Raw genomic sequence first — 18,849 nt, forward strand, 5'->3', positions numbered from 1 at the left:
ACACAGGGCACGAACTAGGTAATGAAATGAAATGAAATGAGGAGTAATGGTAGTTCGAACTAGGAAGCCTAGTTCGAATTACCTAGTTCGTGCCCTGTGTAGCCGCGCGGCGCGGGGTTCGAACCAGCGGGGTTTTAAAAATGGCGGCTCCCCGCTTATGCAAATGAAGCCCGGGAAATTCAAATCCCGGGCTTCATTTGCAAGTGCGGTATGCCTACGTTACCCCGCTAGTTCGAACTAGCGGGGTAGTGTAGACATACCCCCAGAGTCTTCTCTAGGATGCTGGCACTAGTTACAGCATTCCTACAGCACAGAGGCACCGTGATTTTTCTTTACCTGGACAATTGCCTCATACGAGGCGCTTCCTGACAAGCCACAGAGAACATGGTTCTATTTGCTTAGAGGCTGTTCGATTCTCTCAGCCACATCATAAACCACCAGAAGTCCACCCTGAACCCTGCCCAATCTCTGGAGTTCATAGGCGGCATCCTGGATTCCCTGACAGCACAGAGACTTATCTTCTGCTTTGGGGCAATCAGAAGCTTGGTGTCCATCATAGTGTCAAGCCCTACAGTACCTGTACTCACCTATATCCACCTCATGGGCCATATGGCCACCACAACATACGTAGTTAAACATTCTCTATTGTGCATTTGCTGCCTCCAACACTGGCTCGGTTCAGTGTACATACCTTCCAAACACGTGGTCACAAGTATGGTACCCCTAAGGGTCCTCACTTCGTTGCAATGGTGGACCAGCCTGGGCAACCTTCTTGCAGATGTCCCATTCCACCAAACCCAGTTGTTGAGCCAGATTACTACCGATGCTTCTCTGCTTGCTTGGGGCATGCAACTACTCCCATCATTTCATTCAAGGCAGATGGTCTACGCAGGAGTTCCGGTTACACATCAACCTCTTGGAGCTCTGAGCTGTCCACAATGCTTGCAGACATTTTCTTCAACCTATCCAGTGTTTTACCTCACCGACAATACGACCACTATGTTTTACCGCAATGGTCAGGGTGGCATCCGTTCTTTCCCTCTGTGCTGATGCGTTAACGCCTGTGGAAATCGTGTATCCAGAACAGTGTCAACATCGATGCATCATACTTCCCCGGCATCAAGAATATTACAGCAGATTCCCTCCACCATTACTTCTCGATAGACCACAAATGGGGGATCCATGCGCGAGTTCTACAAGAAATCTTTCATCATTGGGGTTTCCCGTCTACAGATCTCTTTGCACCAAGTGTGCCCAGTTTTGTTCCAGAGCTGGGATAGGTCCCAGATCATTGGGTGACATCTTCCTAATTCCATGGGAGGTCCCTCTCCATTACACTTTTCCTCCCATTGCATTCATAGCTGGAGTCCTCAGATCAAATCAGATGGGGCCCGAATCACCCTCATAACGCTGGCATGGGCCTGACAGACTTGGTTTCCCTCTCTCTCTCAAATGTGTCTCCGACCTCCTTATCCTTTTCCAGTTCACCCAGATCTCCTATCCCAAAACAGAGGAACCCTTCTCCATCCCAAACCAGAGACTCTCCATCTGACAGCATGGTTCCTATCTGGTTCTCGGAGGCAGAGAAAAGATGTTCCCAACAAATGTAAGCCTTCCTACTCCAGACTAGGAGACAGACTACTGGCAACACTTACCTCTATAAGTAGAAGTGCTTCACATTCTGGTGTGGGACCAAGTGCATACAATCTTCTGATGCTCCTCTTTTTATAATCCTTGATTATATCATGCACCTGAAACAACAAGGCATGTCAATCTCCTTGCTAAGAGTTCACTTAGCTGTGCTTTCAGAATCCCACCCCTCTATTGGGATTTCGTTCTTTGCACACCTGATTTCCAAAAGGCTCCTTAAGGGACTGAGATTGACTAATCTCAATCCTCCATGTACGCCTATAGCCCCAATGTGGGATTTAAGCCTGGTGCCCAACTCTCTAACTAGACCACGTTCGAGCCCTTGGCCAAATGCTCCCTTTCTCTATTAACAGCAAACTCTGTATTTTTAATAGCAATCACATCTACAAGATGTGTTAGCAAGATTATTGGTCTCAGAGCCTCTCCACCCTATACTGTATTTCAGAAGGACAAAGTAATCCTTTGGCCTCACCCTTCCTTTCTGCCGAGAGTTCACTCCAATTTCCATATTAATGAGCCCATCATCCTATCAGCTTTCTATCCAAAGCCTCATGCTACCTGTGAAGAGGCCATTCTATATACCCTCAACGTACGCAGGGCTCTATCATTCTAAATAGGCTGCACGCACTCCTTTCACAAATCACACATTTTATTTTTCTCTTGCTGAACATTGTTGCGGAGTGCCTCTCTCTTCTCAGTGCATTTCCAGGTTGATTTGTTTTGTATAGTCCAGTGCTACTCCCAGGGCTCACTTGAAATGAGCCGTAGCTGCCTCAACAGCGTTCCTCAAAGGCATTCCTTTTAAGGACATTTGCTGTGCAGCCACTTGGTCATCTAAATGTACCTTCATGAGACATATGCAATTTCCACAAGGATGGCCACGAGTTCTGCTGTTGCCAGTGCAGTTCTTTCCACTTCTCACAAGAGCTGAACCAAAGCCCACCTACCAGTTTATGTAGTCAGCAACAGTGGAGCACCCACGGGAACATCACTCGAAGAAGAAAAGGAAGTTATTCACCTTGTGCAGTAACAACGGTTCTTTGAGATGTGTGTCCCTGTGGCTGCTCCACGGCTCACCTGTCCTCCCCACTTCACTTCTTTGGATCATCACTATCAAAATCTGCCTACATGAAAAAAACTGAGGCAGATGGGCCATGTACTCCAACTGCAAAAGCGCAAATAGCACGTGCTTCCTCCCTTCTCTCCTCCCCCTCTCTCCCCCGGCGCATTCACAGCCTGGCCAGACACTGCTAGAAAGGTCTCTGATCTGCAGCACTGGGACGAGTCTGACACCAACAGTGGAGCACCCACGGGGACACACCTCTCAAAGAACTGTCGTTACTGCACAAAGTGAGTAACTTCCTTATTTTGCACCGGTCTTGAGTCTTTTCTACACTAGAAAACAGAACACTTGCTGAAAATGGCTTTCAACAGAAGATCCCCCTGAAACAGTATAGAAAATGGTTAGTGTTAGGATAGATAGTTTACTTTTTCCAAAGCAGTATGATCCAGACCTGATGGAATCATGTCTCCCTCTCTCACTTTCTCAGATGATACTAAAAACTCTTGTCAAGTCTCGCTACTCTGGCTGTGTATATACTGGGGAGATTTGATCTCTTTAATAGGGGCATGATCAGACACTTGAGCAGTGTGCAATACTTGTTTGGGATGGGGTCCTCCCAAGCCTTCTAAAGGGGGGAGGACTAAGGGGATAACTGCCCCTGGCCCAAGGATTCGAAAGAGCCTGGGGTTCCCAGTCACTGCTACTGTAGCAGGGGTGGTGTCTGAGCACCAGGCCCTCTAAATCGTTGCCAGAGTCCCAGACTGCTCCGAGGGCTGTCTGGGAAGGCAGGGTTATGGTGTGCTCCAGGCAGTACTGAAGGCTGTGGGAGGAGAGGGTGCTGCAGTCTGGGCAGTGCTGAGAGCCAGCTCCTCTTCCCCCCTCCATCCCTTCCCCAGGCCCAGTCCCTACCAAGAGTGCCGGGGCCCAGCTGTCAGCTCCCCTCAGTTCTGCTTCAACAACAGTTCAGCTGCTTTGTGTTTGTAAGCCAATGGAGTGGTGTTTTGCCCTGATGGTAAACACTTTAACAGAGATGTGCATTAGAGCCAAAGGACTAAGCATAACAAGTCTTTGGATTTCTATTTTAAGTTATCATTATGTAGCTTTTTGAGACAAAGTAGTGAGCGTAAGTTTATTTAAAATCCATCTAAATATGCTATCATTGCAATTCGACTCTTTAGAAAGTGTTCTACAGACATAGGACCAGCATATATTACACTGTTACATTAGTGGTTCCAGAGTTCAAACACAAACATATGCTGCTTGAATTATTAGTCACAATGCTATTTGCCTGTAAATAATATTTAAAAAAACTTGCTTTGAGTGTAGATAACCAATTGAGAAATGTGGATAAATTAAGGGGAGAGAACTGACTGTTGTAATGAAGACTTTTATTACTATATTTTCGGGTCAAAGTAATTCAAGTGAAATTTTGCATAGGACTCAAAATATTTCATAATGTATGTAATCAAAAGCAGATATAGGCAATATAATATTGTATAGACATCTTAAAATGTGTGATACTCTTTCTAATGCTTCTTACTTATCAACTTTGAATTAAAAACATACTAAATTATTTCAAATGTTGGTTTTATTTACAGAAAGCATTCCAGACTGGGACAAATATCCGTTTAGATGAGCGTATTTTTACTATGTGTCAAGTGAAAAACCAGCCCCTAATTTACCTCATGCTTATGACCCATCCCAATCTGTACAGAGTTGACAATCTCACAGATGAGGTATATTTTTTTTATTCGTTGCACTTGTTTGTTATTGCTTGATTCCTTTATTTATAGTGAAGACTATGTATTGCATAGAAAACCTTTTAAATAAGAACTGTATTCTTCAAGGGATGTAGTCTGAGATCTCCCAGCTGGTCACAAGGAGTTTTAAAGATGCATCCAAGCAATGTATCTTTCAAGTGTCAAGGAATTTGCCTTTAAGTCACATGACATGAACCATGATATGTGTATGTCAATTAAAAATATTATAAAGGCTGATGCACTAACTGCCATTCCATGTAACCCAATTTATTCTAAATCAAGTTTTGCAGCAATATTTCAGAAGCACTACATTCATGAATTGTAAGTTGTTGGAGGAAGAGTTATTGGATTGCATTTCAGACTATGTTGAAGCATGTATTAGTTTACAAATACCTTAAACCATATATATGAGATGATCTCCCTTATTTGGCAGGTTGGCTGTTAGGATTTGGCCCTGTGGTGGAGGGAAAATTACATAATGATCATGAGGAGTCCTCCCTTTCATTGACTTCCTCTCCTGATGGGAGGAAAGTTGATTTGATATAGATGGGGCTGGAGGGAACGTTTGTCTAGAGTGGAGTGTTAACCACAGTGTGGTTTGGATTGCACTTTGAAAAATATAGCTGGCATCTTGATTTAAAAATAATCTATCACATTACAAAACACATCCCCTTACCAGGGAGCAGGTGCAGCAGAAATTGTTTTAAGTGTTGTACAACGTCCTTTTTAAAAAAAAGTCCTATAATTCCTTGAGCCAGTATGTGTATGAATTATATGGTGCAGGTCGACTAATACTATAAATCCAGACCTTGAAATCTGTGGATTTTTTAGGCTAACGTTATTTATGACGTTTTTAAAAGGGAATCAATTTCATTAAGACAAAATACTGGGTTTTTTATAATAAAGTATGTTATCTGATTTGTAAGAATATAAAAGGCAGCACCAGATGATGCAATTGAAGATAAGGGGTATAATTTGTCCTTAATTTGTTTCTTTAGTAATAAAAATGTATTCTACTTGTACATATCACATTCCTCTTGCCTCAAATCTGTATATCTGTAGGCACACTTACATTGTAGCAATTTTTCTCTATAGGGAGCCCTCAACATTAACGATAAAACAATACCTCAGCCACCCATTCTCCAGTTGTCTGTAGAGAAGTTGAGTAGGGATGGTGCCTATCTTATGGATGCTGGCTCTGTAAGTTAACATTTTATATGAATTTGTGGGTTTTTTGGAGGACTATTAAGCAGATTATATATATGAAAGAGCATAAAGGTATATGTATTGCATAGATTAATGCTATCATCTGACTGTCTTTTAGGTAATGTTTATGTGGATTGGAAAGAATTGTGGACAGAATTTTATCAGCCAAGTCCTTGGCATTCCAAGTTATGCATCAATACCACAGAACATGGTAAGTACTTAGGTAGCAGAGTGTCTTTAATAGAACACACAATGTATTATAAATATAAATAAAATATCACGTTATGGGCTAAAGAGCTTTTCATAATTGTAAAAGTTTGTTCCCCCATCCTATGACACTCTTCCTTAGGTTCCCCACTTAAATAATCTTAGCCCATCTCTCTCATCATGAAGCCACAATAAGTAGAAGCTAATAACCATCAGTTAAATCCAGTAAAAGTCTGAGCAGACTGAGAATATTGGGACCAGGAAGGAGAGTGGGTTAGTTCACCAGCTCTGTAAGTTGTTGGAAAATTCTAGTTTAGGTCACAAGTGAAAATGAATCTGTGAACGTAGTCATAGTTGTGACAGCCAAAAGTCACTATTCGATTTCACACAACTAATAGTTTGTTAAAGGATGGTCTGAGACTGAAATTGCAGTGGTATATGGAATAGCTTTGTATTAACTATGCGTGCTTTATGCCTGACTACAGTGCTTGGCCCTTTTCATTAACACTAAATTAACTTTGTCTCCTGAATACAGAGTATGTTATGTTATGAATTAATGATAACCTTTGTCTAATAGACACATCTTCCAGAACTTGAAACAGCTGAATCTACCAGAACAATTGCCTTTATCTCCTGGTTGAGAGAGCAAAGGCCATTCTTCCCTATACTGTATATAATAAGGTAGGTTCTTTTTGAGAACTCTAATACACAAGTATGCATAGTCCCGTGTCACCCACTGTAGCGACATATTTTATACTGCATGGTCCTCACACAAGGTTTATAATAGTTGTGCGTAGTGTGAATTGCAAATATTTCAAAAACGTGATGTGATTTTAATTGTCCTTGTTTTGTCATTTTTTATTTGTGGAGGATGATACTTTCTCAGGGGATCCAGAACTGTAGGTCATCTTGTTGCCCTTCTGTCTTAGCCCTGAATCCATCCACCTTTGGAACTGGTGCATCAAAACCAACCTAATGCTTAACCTCAGGAGTAATATATAGCTTTATTTTATGCAAAAAATTGAAAATTATCCACACCATATCTTAACGTTCTGCAAATGTTTATCAATAAATGTGGCTCCAGCTTAGCAGTGGGGAGCAAAGACAGCTGGCTGCATTGAGGAGGGATAGCATTGAGAAGCCCAGGAACTTGACAGCGAGTCTGCACCTGATCCTGACACAGTGCAAGGGTCCCTCTCTGCTAGGCACACCAAATCTGGCTGGCTAGACTCAGCCCAGCAGGATCTGAGTTTGGAGGGGACTAATTTGAAGAGGGGGCGGGGGAACATCTGGATGTGAGGTGAGAGGTTTCTGTGTGGGGCAGTTGGGATGTGGGTGGCTCAGTGTGAGATCTGGATGCATAGGTGCTCGTAGGAGGGTTCCAGGTATAGGGGCAATGGGACTGCAGGGGATCCAGGTGGTAATGGATAGTGCCCAGCCGGGGTGGGGGGGGGAGAGGAAGAGGAGAGGCTCTTGGCAGGAGGTCTGAGTACAGGGACTCAGTAGGGGAGTCCGGGTGCTATGGGAGAGGGGCCAGGAGGAGCTGGTTAGGGATCAGTGAGGTGTGGGTAGGGGGGCGCACTTATCAGAGGAGTCAAGATGTTGAGGGGATAGGCAGGGTTTGATGATGTCTGCTTAATGGGACATCCCCAGTCGCTGCTGAAGGGATGCCACGTACCAGTCTCCTACTTCCCTTGTGATTCCTCCTATCCACTTTTCTTCCCCATTCTCTCTCCCTCACATTCCCTTCCCCCTGCCCTAATCCACTTATTTCCCCACCACCACTTATCCAGTCCCACCTTAGGCACTCAAATGTTCCACAGAAAATAGAAAGGTTCCCAGCCAGTGCATAGAAGGGGCGCACAAAGACCCAGGAGACTGTGTTCAGCTGTAGAATCCCTGGAGCCAGGCAATGCGAGGGGGGGGGGGGGGGGTGCAGTGGCCTACAATCCTGTGTACTTGCCTCATCTCATGGGGAGACAATCCACTCCCAAAAACTGCACACATGGTTGTCCCTCTGCTGCTTTCTTTTGCTTCCCTGACATTTTCTGGAAGCCAGGGGGAATCTGCGGGGAGGCCAATTTCAGTGGTTGTGTAGGCCTGCAGATTCCCCAGGAGTAACCTGTCTTCTAGGCACCCAAAATTCTCTGGGCACTGCATGCAGCAGGGCTCTCTACTTCAGTCACGAGTGAGAGCTATACAATGTCATGCCTCTAGTAGTTCTTTGAGAACTGGGACACCCCTCAGTGGGGGCTATTTGCCACTATGACGAACCAGAAGCTGCCTCTCTGTTCCATAGGTACAGTAGGAAAGAATTTGCAGAGCAACACTCCTCCTCTTCCCCTAGAAGAACAGACTTTATTACTCCTTTCCTCCCATTGCCCTTCCTGCTGCAAGTACTACATAAGAATAGTTGGGACAGAACCATCGTACTTGTAGCCTCATTTTGGCCCAGTCCTTTCTGATTTACAGATCTCCTTAGATTCCCAAATGCCGCTCTGCCTTCACATTCTCCCTGATCTACTCACAAGATCAGGGGAGAGTCCAGCATCCCAGTCCTAGCACTTTTCACCTCATAGCTCTGGTACTTGGATGAGAGTCGAGTAGGCATGCCCACTGCTGAATGGCAAATCCTTACCCAAACAGCTGGAGAGAATCCACTAGGGAATGCTACATAAAATGATTATGCTTCATGGCATGGGCTCAACATGAGTCACTTTCTCAGTGTAGTATCTGGACTACCTTCTTGCCCTCAAAATGCCTGCTCTAGTCATCGACTCTATGGGGATACACCTGGTAGCAATCAGTATCTTTTTTTTTTTTTAACCCTTGCCCCTCCTCCTACCCCAGATAACACCTTAGTATTCATACACTCCACTGCTGTCCACTTTGAGGGGTTTACTCAACATTTTTCCAGCAGTGCTGAAGCTCACACCCCTATGGGAACTTAATCATATTCTCTACACCAGTGGTCCCCAAACATTTGAGGTTGCTGGGGCGGGGACACTTGCGTAGCCCCCCTCCCCCATAGCTGCATGCCCGGGGGCGGGTCCCCCCCATAGCCACGCACCCGGGGCTGGTGCCCCCTCGAAGGGCCGCGTGCCCGGGGCCGGCGCTTACTCGCCCCCCCCCCCCCCCCGGCAAGCGCCGCACGGCCCAAGTGCCGCACGCCCGGGGGTGGTGCCCCCTGCGAACGCCACGTGCCCAGGGCCGGCGCTCTCCCCCCCCCCCCCCCCCCCAAGCGCCGCGCGCCCGGGGCCAACGCCCCTTGCAAGCGCCGCGCGCCCAGAGCGCGGGCGGCCAATCCGCGGCGCTCCCGGGGCCGGCGCTCACCATGTGCATGGGGCCGGCTTTGGCACCGCGCATGCGCCACGTGCCTGGGGCCAGGCCAGCCCCGAGCACTTGGCAGGCACACGCAAATGCCCCTGCGGGCGCCATGGCTCTACACCCTCCCAAAGCCACCCTTTGAACTGTTGGCATCATGCCCCCTCGCCTGCCTTTTGATGAGTGCTATTCATGGTAGCTATAACCTCAGCCAGGTATATTCCACAAGGACAATGTGTTCCTATGGCTCCACCCACCCTAAATTTCTCCCGAAGGTAGTGTTGGAATTCCACTTAAACCAGTGCATCCACCTCCCTGTTTTCTGTCCCAAACCGCACACCTCCCCCACTGATGGGGTCCTACACTCCTTCGATGTCTGCAGTATGCACTGGCTTTCTACCCTCACACCTCTACCTTTCATACATTGCTGAACAGTCCAAACGTCAAGCCCTGTCCTCCATACAAATCTGCAAATGGGTCTCAGTGAGCATCTGTGGATGCTACCAATAATCAGGTGTAGCCCCCTTTCTGCTGGCATCACAGCTCTCTGTGCGTGAACACAAGCCACCACATTGGCCTCACTGCCAGATGTATGCTGGCAAGACTTTGTTATGCAGCCATCTGGCATTCTTGTTCCCAACGTACTATACCGTTGCACAAGTGGTAGCAGACTAGGTTGTACTGCAGATCATGCTTCCCTTGGGATCCTCACACCCTCCTCTACGCTGCCTGCTGTTCGCCAGTTACCTGCCTGTAACTGGAGGTTATTCAAGATACGTAGTCTGTATTCCATTATCCACACCTTTTGCTTTGGACTACATCCCAAGAGGATAATAGGGAGACTGGGAGGCATAACTTATTTACACCCTCGGTAGGGAGCATGAGGGGATGCAACACTCACATGTTGATCATTGGACGCTGCTGAGAAACTGATTCGGCAGGCATGCCATGCCTGCCTACCCACCCACATGTGCAATACAGATAGGAACCACACATTTTGAAGAACCTCCTTATAGTTAAGTAACTATTTCCAGCACACATGACTCTTTGTATACCATCTGTACAGTCTTACAATGACATTATTGAACAGCAAGCATGGCACCAGCTCTCATTTAATACATGGCACTTTATAAGTGTTGCACTTGATGGGAGTTGACAGAGTAGACCCTCTGCCAATTAGGTCTTATATAACATTTTTTAATGTTATAAAAATAACCATGTCGTTTAACATCAGACATTTAGTGAATTAAATGTGAACATTATCCAGCAGTATTATGGTATGAATGACTGAGGCCTACAGTACAGGCTTTTCATTTACCCTTTACAAGCTGATGCATTTATTTTTAAATATTTCACAATACTAGTTCATCCTGTAACTTTAAAAATACACAACTATAGGTCAATGAATGTTTTATTTCACTCAGTCATTTTATTTCTATTTCTAAGGGATGAAAGTCCGCTGAAATCAAGTTTCCTACAGAACATGATAGAAGACAGAACAGAATCTGCCTTATCATACTATGAGTTCCTCCTGCATATACAGCAGCAAGTGAATAAATGAACCACTGAATTTTGTGGCTCTCTTGCTTAGCGAAAATTTCTGCAGTAAAGAACAATTGTGCTTGTAATATCTTTTGTTTAAGTTTGTGGCCTGGTGCAGTTGACAAGAAGATCTCACTGTGATTTCAACAAAAGTAAAGCAAATAAAGGACCACAACTGAAAATCATATGTGCAACTACATAATATTGTACTTTTAAAAAAATCAAAATATATTTGAAGAGGTTGGGTATCTTTAATTTGCTGCAAATTATGTTTTTACTGTAGGCAGTTGCAGCATGAAGTACATTTGCAATATTGAAGCAAAATAAATTTTGTAAAATGTAGTTCAAAATGTATATTTCTGTAACTCAGTTTTGCTTTTTTTGGGGGGGGAGGAGCTGCTAGATTTAAAACCTCAGTATGATTGAGTTGCAGGGAAATTGTATTGTCTTTGATACAGTATATCCACTGATGAAAGACTGAACACTTGTTTTAAGAGAGCTAACTTGTATGCCTAAAGTAGCAATGAAACAATTCATTGTGAAATGAACAAATATTTGAAAATAATTATGAAAATTTTAGGATGCAATGTTCTGGAAATGGTTATGTTGGATAGATCTAAAGGTAGCTTAAACTGACCTAGATGGATTGAGATAGATTGGTCATTGAGAGAAGTAATTAATTAAAAAAAACTTTTAAATATATCATTATTCTTGTACCTGAAAGGCAAATGTGGCATAGTAGACTGTGTAAATTGAAAATTATAATCAAGTGGTCTGGCAGCAAAAGTGAGCTTGACACTGAGCCTTGTTCTTGTAGTTAAAATTAGTTTGGTTTTGTCTTCATAGTTCATTAAATGGCAGTCAAGTGGGAGAACAGAAGGCAAAGCATAGAACCACCTTGATCCTTTAGATTTCTGTGCTCTTGTAAGTTAACTAAATGTTAGGTCCCATAAACTTAATTTTTTTTGTGAAAGGAGGCAGTGGTGGTGACATTTCAACCTTAATTTATCAATATATGTTTGAAACAGCACTGAATATTGTGTTTACTTCTAAACCTGAATCCAACCAGAAGTAATCTGGCTCTTAAAAAGCTCTCAGAAATAATTTTGATGGAAGCAGTTAACAAGCCTAATTCTAGGGCCGTGTGCATGCCAAATACATATAATAATTTAACTGACAGACTTGCGGGTACTACAGTGAAACTGGACATTGGTTTTACAGAAAGCTGATATTTTTAAATGTAAGATGTGCAAAGTATTTGAGAAGTAAAGTACATTGGAGAGCAATCTGTAGATGACAGGTTGTTTCTCCTTATGTTACTTGATTGTTGCTCCTTATATGCCTATGAAAGAGCTGTGGGGAGGGGAGGAGAAGTTTTGTACCTTACTTTGTTTTTATTTTATATTAAGGCTCATATACTTACTGCAGACTTGCTAAAATCTTGTTGGGGTTAAGTAACTTTTCTTTGGTGAGTAAAATGTTTATAATAAAGGCAGACAAGTAGGTATTGTGCCTAGGCTAGTAAACTTGTGAAAGGTTTGCAAAGTGGATTTAACGGGACCTGATAGGATCACAGTTTCTACAGCCATAGCCTGTTTCTCTGCTCCAGTTATAATAAACTAATGGGAGTTACCTCAGTGCAGGGGAGAAGCAGCTGTTTCTTCATAGAAACATAGTGAACAAGTTGAGCACAAGAAAACCACTATCATTGTGTGCTGATTTATTTCTCCCAAAGATGATTTAAACACCCTGCCTACTGTGTCTACATAACTAGTAGAAATGTATTTCACAAAAGCTTTTTTTAAGACTGTGCATTATCTTCTCTCAAAATGAAAATATAAAGTAAGTATGTAGGGGAAGTTCTGTTTTAAAATTCACTAAATGACTTTTCTGGTTTCATTTAAATCTTATTTTTTATTATTTCTTAAATGAGAATCAGTCCTTCCGACAACCACAATTTTATGAAGTGGTAATCCACTCCAGGCATGTGATGACAAAATGTACCCATTGAGATGTTGGAAATAATCCATATATCTCATAACACACACAAAAGCCTGTGGTTTTCCTTACTATCACCACGTGCTTTGTCATTATAGTCCATAAACTTAATTTTAAAATATAGCATCTGTTTCAGAGAAAGCTTCACTTTATGTAAATTAGGTTAACAGCTGTGAATGTCAGTCTACATGCCAATTCAATGACCAACAACATTTCAAGTTATGATCCCTAATTTTTTTTATGCAAAGCTTATGAACAGCAAGCAAATTAACCCCATTTGGAGTACAGTGCTTTTGGAATGTCTATAATGAATTGACTGACTATCCTGCACTATTGAAAGTCTAGTTTAATTCCATGCAGTCAGAGACAAACCTCTCCTGCTTCAGTTTGTATTATTTTTACATCATTGCAGAGTAACACCCTTGTGTAAATTGCCTTTGTCATACTTCTCACTGTTTACAGATGTCAAGAATACTGTTTTACAATAAAAACAGACAAGGGTGGCCCTGGTTGTTATCTTAGTGTGACAACTACCATAGTACACTTACAATATTTTTCTAGTTTCTGAGATTTAACTATTTGTCTGACACATTAATGTTACTTCAGTCAACATCAGTACCATCCATTTTAATTTGTATACGTCTTTATAATTTAATATATTTGAATCTCAGTCTAAATAGACTATTTTGCAATAACTAGAATAAGATTTACATTTCTTTTATTCAGAGCTAATGTCTTAACAATTTATAATCAAAGATGCAGAATGGCTGTTATATAAGGGACCATCAAATGTGATTTTAAGCTTCTGTTCACTATTATGGATGTAATCCTTATACATTTAATTTTGTAAAGTAGTGTATAATATTGTAATATTAAATCCTTGTTTTCTGAAACTCAGACACAGATCTTCAGCGTGAAGTTATAAATCTTGCCCCTTCTGAATCTGAGACAGGATTTACTTGTCCTCCTTTTTACAGTTTGTAATTTTCACTGTTTTATTCCTGTAAAAAGTCATTTGTAACACATGCAAATGCTTATTTTATCTGTGCTAATTTAAAAGATTTGGCTACTCAATAAAACTAATTGAAAGTGCTCACAAAAGTCCATTAGTCCTTTTAGTTACACAAGTGGGATTCCATATTTGACCAATTGCTGGGTGACATTTTTTCCAATGGTTGCATTAGTCACTTCAGTAACAATAATTACCTAGCTAAAGAAGAAAATACTAACTTGCTACAATTGTCAGTTTTGTAAATTATACAAAGATTGGGGCACTTCATATTTCAGGAGTAAAAACATGAAGTATTTGTTATGTAATCACTGGTAAAATTCCACTGTTAGTTTAAACAAGGAAAATTCAGAATTACTGGCTTTTGAACTAGGGATGTCAATGTGTAGTCCACTGTATGATTAACCAATAAGCCTAGGTTTATGGGTTAATCTTATCAACTATAAGCATTTCTCATCCCCTCCCACCTCCTGCTTTAAATGCCAGCTCCCCTCACAGGTCTGTTGTGCTGCCTGCCCCTCCCATCGTGCTTCTGCCTTATCAGAAGCAGCAGCACGGGGAGGGGGAGGGATCTGAGTTCCCCGCAGGCAGAGGCTGGTCTCTGTCTACAGGAAGCTCAGAAAGAGAGAGAGAGAGAGAGAGAGAGAGAGAGACACACCCCTTGGACAGAGGCTGCTGCTGAAGCAGACTCTGTCACAGCAAGCCCCAGCACACCATGGACAGAGGCTGCTCCAGCTTCAGCCCTTGACTGTGGGGTTTGGAGCTCCCTGCAGACAGGGGAGGCAGAGCTGCCTCTGTCCACAGGGAGCTTGGATCTCTTGCAGACAGAAGCTACTGCTTCCCCATGTTGCTGCCTCTGTATCAAAGGCAGCAGCTAGTCTGCATAGGGAGCTGGTTTCTTAGTCCCCAGAGACTAGAAAAGTCAAGTAACCAGTAAGAATTCATGCATTTACTCAACTATTCAATTACCCAATAGCTAACATCCCTATTTTGAACCCCAAGTATTATGCCTTATTCTTTAAAAAAAAAAAAAAAAAAAAAGAGTACAGACACAGCTGAGTCATCTCTGGGACCCTTGAGTAGCTCCATCTGTACTGTGTAGCATGAACTTCAGTATTGACAAATACATAGGAAGGGTTCTATTCAACTGTCATACACAACTGCATTCTTAATTACTTAAGTCAACAAATAGGAGGCATGGATAACTCAATTCACTGTGAATTGAGCAGCTGTTTTCACTATTTTAGAATGTTTAAAAAAAAAAGGTTAGAAAGTAACATTGAAAATAAGTGTTTATATAAATCAAGGGTATTCTTTCCTAGAATGCTGTATTCAAATGTGATCAGGCTATTGAGGAAAAATAGCACAAATAGAACATACACAGCTGTTGGGTGTAGAGAAGGTAATTGGGATGAAAGGCCTACATGAAAGGCAACAGATCTAAAAGTAATGAAAGGAAATAATTAAAACTGGCTGGTCTACTCCATAATCTAAATCAGGGCTACTCAACTTTGGAAGCCCGGGGGCCACATTGATACTACACATGCCAAGGGCCACAACTTAAGTGTGGTTACATATATATTTGTATGTATATGCAAATAGCTTCTTTCACACTGATGGACATGAATACAAAGCACTTCCCACAATGCCCCTGTGCTCCCAACACCACCTACACAACACCCAGACCCCATTTAAATCAGTTCTGCTGATATTATTAAAATGCAATATTTACCTGATTTCCACCCATATAACAGCACTTTTAATGAGCAATGACAGTCCTGGAATTAAACTACTAAAATGCATATCAACAGAAAACCATTATACTGACTACTTTTTTGTTTTGCCTTCTACCTGCGGACCATGTGTTGAGCCCTGCCTACGTAAATCCAAACCATGCTGAGGGCCACGTGCCCCACCGGCCATGTGTTGAGTAGCCCTGATCTAAATCTTCGTTTGATGCATCTGGTACTGATCATTGTCTGAGAGAAGATACTGGACTAAGTGATTGATCTGATATGGAAATTTGTGTTCCAGAATGTAATCAGGACGTTTTATTTCCTATCTAGAGTCTTTAGCAGAATGACACTTAGTATAAGACTAGGACATTGGTTGAAGGAAAGATTCTCAGCTTGAATACTAACATGAATCTAAAACAGTATTTCACCTATGTATTTACTAGAAATGGGACTGCACTACTGAGGACCTGAAGAGCCCATGAGATTTTGAGAAGAGATGTAACTGGAATTCTTGTCAGCATTTTTCTCCTATCAGAGTTGTTTTCCAAGTATTCAGTCCTTTGAGATTGTCTGTACAGGCAGTCCCCGACTTACGCGGATCCGACTTATGTCGGATCCGCACTTACAAATGGGGCTTTCTCGCCCCGGAGCTCACAGGCAGTGGTCAGCCACCTCGACCTCCGGGGCGAGAAAAGCTGCTCCCGGTGCCCCTGGTCTGCTGGGGACCGTCTCCAGCAGACCAGGGGCACCGGGAGCAAAGCGGGTCCCGCGCCAGAGCAAAGCGGGTCCCGCGCCAGAGCAAAGCCTCAGAGGCGAGGCACCCCCCGCTGCCGCTTTGCTCCCTGTGTCCCTGGTCTGCTGGGGGGGGGCGCAGCTAGTGTGCCCCCCCCAGCAGACCAGGCTTTTGTTGTGGACCCTGGGGCAGAGCAGCTGGGGCGCTGCCGGTTGGTCCTGCAGCGCCGCTCTGGGCACTACTGGACCAACCCGGCAGCACCCCAGCTGCTGGGTTGGTCCAGTAGCGCCGAGGAGCGGTGCTACTGGAGCAACCCAGCAGCACCGCCCCAGACGTCCCCAAGTCAGCCGTTGCTGAAACTGACCAGCGCTGACTACAGGAAGCCCATGGCAGAGTTGCTCTGCCCTGGGCTTCCTGGAATCAGCTGCTGATCAGTTTCAGCAGCAGCTGACTTGGGGTTCTTAAGTTGAATCTGTATGTAAGTCAGAACTGGCGGTCAGTTTCAGCAGCGGCTGAATCTGGACGCCAGTTCCGACTTACATACAGATTCAACTTAAGAACAAACCTACAGTCCCTATCTTGTACGTAACCCGGGGACTGCCTGTATTAAGATCAACAGTGCAGTAATTATATGCAAACACATTCCCTTACATCATCATAGAATACTATAACTGGAAGGAACCTCAAGAGGTCATCAAGTCCAGTCCTCTGCCCTCATGGCATGCCCAAGCACCATCTAGTCCACATCATCCCTGATAGATGCCTATCTATCCTGCTGTTAGTGATGGAGATTCTACAACCTCCTTAGGCAATTTATTCCAAGCACCCTGACAGTTAGGAATTTTTTCCTAATGTCCAACCTAAACCTTTCCCTGCTACAATTCAAGCCCCATTGTTGCTTCTATCAGAAGCCAAGGAGAACATTTTTTCTCTCTCCTGCTATCATCTTTTTAATACTGACTGACACCTTTTACATTGGGATCCCTGGCTATACAATAGTTTATCAGACCAGATTAAAAAAAAATAAAGCTAATGTTAATGTATGATAATACAGAGGTTAAGAGTCCAAAGGCAGCACGTTAAGTTATTTTTGCCATCTCTCCTATAAACAGCACTATACTCCTTCCTATAAAGAACACGCAGGAAAACAAACTGTTATTTCTGAATGGGAAGGTACAATGGGGGAAGTACAGATTAAAATTCTCAATAGCCATTATGCAAAGAAAACCCAAAAATAGGAATAGTATTGAGCTAATTGAGGCATTTCAACCTGGCACATGGGCAGTAATTGGAGTTCTGTGGAAAGTGATTAAACTTGACCTAATGCTTCCCAGGTAAAATATTAGTATAGAGTTCCAGGAATGTTTCGTTTCTTCTGCAGTTCAGAAGTTGTAAAATGTAGAAATTACCACTGCATTCTAATGAATCTAGTCCAATATAGGAGAACATTACGTAGCTAAAATTGGCATTTTGCTACTTCCTACCTGTACTCTTACACACAGGTGCCTGTGCTAAAAACAGCTCTTTAAGGTTTGATGTTGATAATCTAGTCGGAGATGGTTTAACAGAAGAGTTATTAGAGCCACTTGTTTTTTTCCAGGCGCTTTCCAGCCCCGGCCAGTAATAATCCCATACCTTGAAGAACAAAGGCAAGCACACAGTGCCAGAATGGGGAAGAAACAAAAAACAGGACTATGTAGCACTTCAAAGTAGAATAGTGGTAGAAATGTAGCCGTGTTAGTCTGAGGAAGTGGGTCTGGCCCACGAAAGCTCATCATCTAATAAACCATCTTGTTAGTCTTTGAAGTGCTACATTGTCCTGCATTTTGCTTTAGCACTTCAAAGACCAACAAGATGGTTTATTAGATGATGAGCTTTCGTGGGCCAGACCCACTTCCTGAGATCAAAGAGTGGAAGAAAATTGTGACAGTTTTCTTCCACTCTTTGATCTCAGGAAGTGGGTCTGGCCCACGAAAGCTCATCAGGTAATAAACCATCTTGTTGGTCTTTGAAGTGCTACCTCCTCCTGTTTTTTGTTTCAGCTGCATTTCCATCAGAATGGGGAAGGACTGACTCTTGAGGGCTTCCCCCAGCACGTCGCACTTCCAGCAGCGAGTCACATGCTCGTGCAGCTGGAGCCTCGATCTGTGCAGGGATGTGTCGGATCCCTTCTGAGGTAACGCTGGTGTCCAGCAGAGCCCGCTGCCCTGGGGCTGACGCGGAGGGCTGGGGGCGGGGAGCTCCGCGAAGCGCCAACGGGCCGTAAAGGGCCAGTGAAACGAAGGCGCCTGACTCCGCTGGTGGGAGTGGGGCGTCCGCGTTGCCTGCCCCTCTGCTGCGCCGTCTCCTCAGGCAGCCAACGGGCGCCGCTTCCTTCACGGCACGCGGATTCTGGTCTCCCCTCACGGGCACCGCTTCAGCGCGACACCTCCCCACACGCTCCTTTGTGTCGTCATCCCGAGGCCGGAGCCGCCATCTTTACTCTGGGCCGCCGGTCCGAGTTGGAGAGGCTTACCGGCGCGAGGGCTTTCCGAGGTCCCTTGGCCGCTCCCCTTCCCCAAAATGGCGCTGCCTGCTTCAGCAGGGGGGCGGGGACGCTAGGCTGACCGCGGAGGTGACGC

General features: G+C 43.9%; 1 protein-coding gene and 1 long non-coding RNA gene across 3 annotated transcripts in view; one reads left to right on the top strand and one right to left on the bottom strand.

Moving 5' to 3' along the window:
• SEC24A (SEC24 homolog A, COPII component) overlaps positions 1 to 13,851 on the top strand; it is a 66,875-nt gene extending 53,024 nt beyond the window's left edge. For both annotated transcript variants that reach the window (XM_075900399.1, XM_025181212.2), the window contains exons 19-23: positions 4,312 to 4,449; positions 5,569 to 5,673; positions 5,798 to 5,890; positions 6,464 to 6,567; positions 10,657 to 13,851. In XM_075900399.1, coding sequence (XP_075756514.1) covers positions 4,312 to 4,449; positions 5,569 to 5,673; positions 5,798 to 5,890; positions 6,464 to 6,567; positions 10,657 to 10,771 — 555 coding nt within the window. In that variant the 3' untranslated portion in view covers positions 10,772 to 13,851. The remainder of the gene's footprint in view (positions 1 to 4,311; positions 4,450 to 5,568; positions 5,674 to 5,797; positions 5,891 to 6,463; positions 6,568 to 10,656) is intronic.
• Positions 265 to 18,845, bottom strand: LOC112544639 (uncharacterized). Its single transcript, XR_012896366.1, has 3 exons — positions 18,744 to 18,845; positions 1,656 to 1,751; positions 265 to 1,061 (listed from the first exon to the last, which is right to left on the bottom strand). It is a non-coding gene; the product is annotated as an uncharacterized LOC112544639 (long non-coding RNA).
• Positions 18,846 to 18,849: the final 4 nt, after the last annotated feature.

The sequence above is a fragment of the Pelodiscus sinensis genome, chromosome 17 (assembly GCF_049634645.1).
Source record: "Pelodiscus sinensis isolate JC-2024 chromosome 17, ASM4963464v1, whole genome shotgun sequence".
Lineage (NCBI taxonomy): Eukaryota > Metazoa > Chordata > Testudines > Trionychidae > Pelodiscus > Pelodiscus sinensis.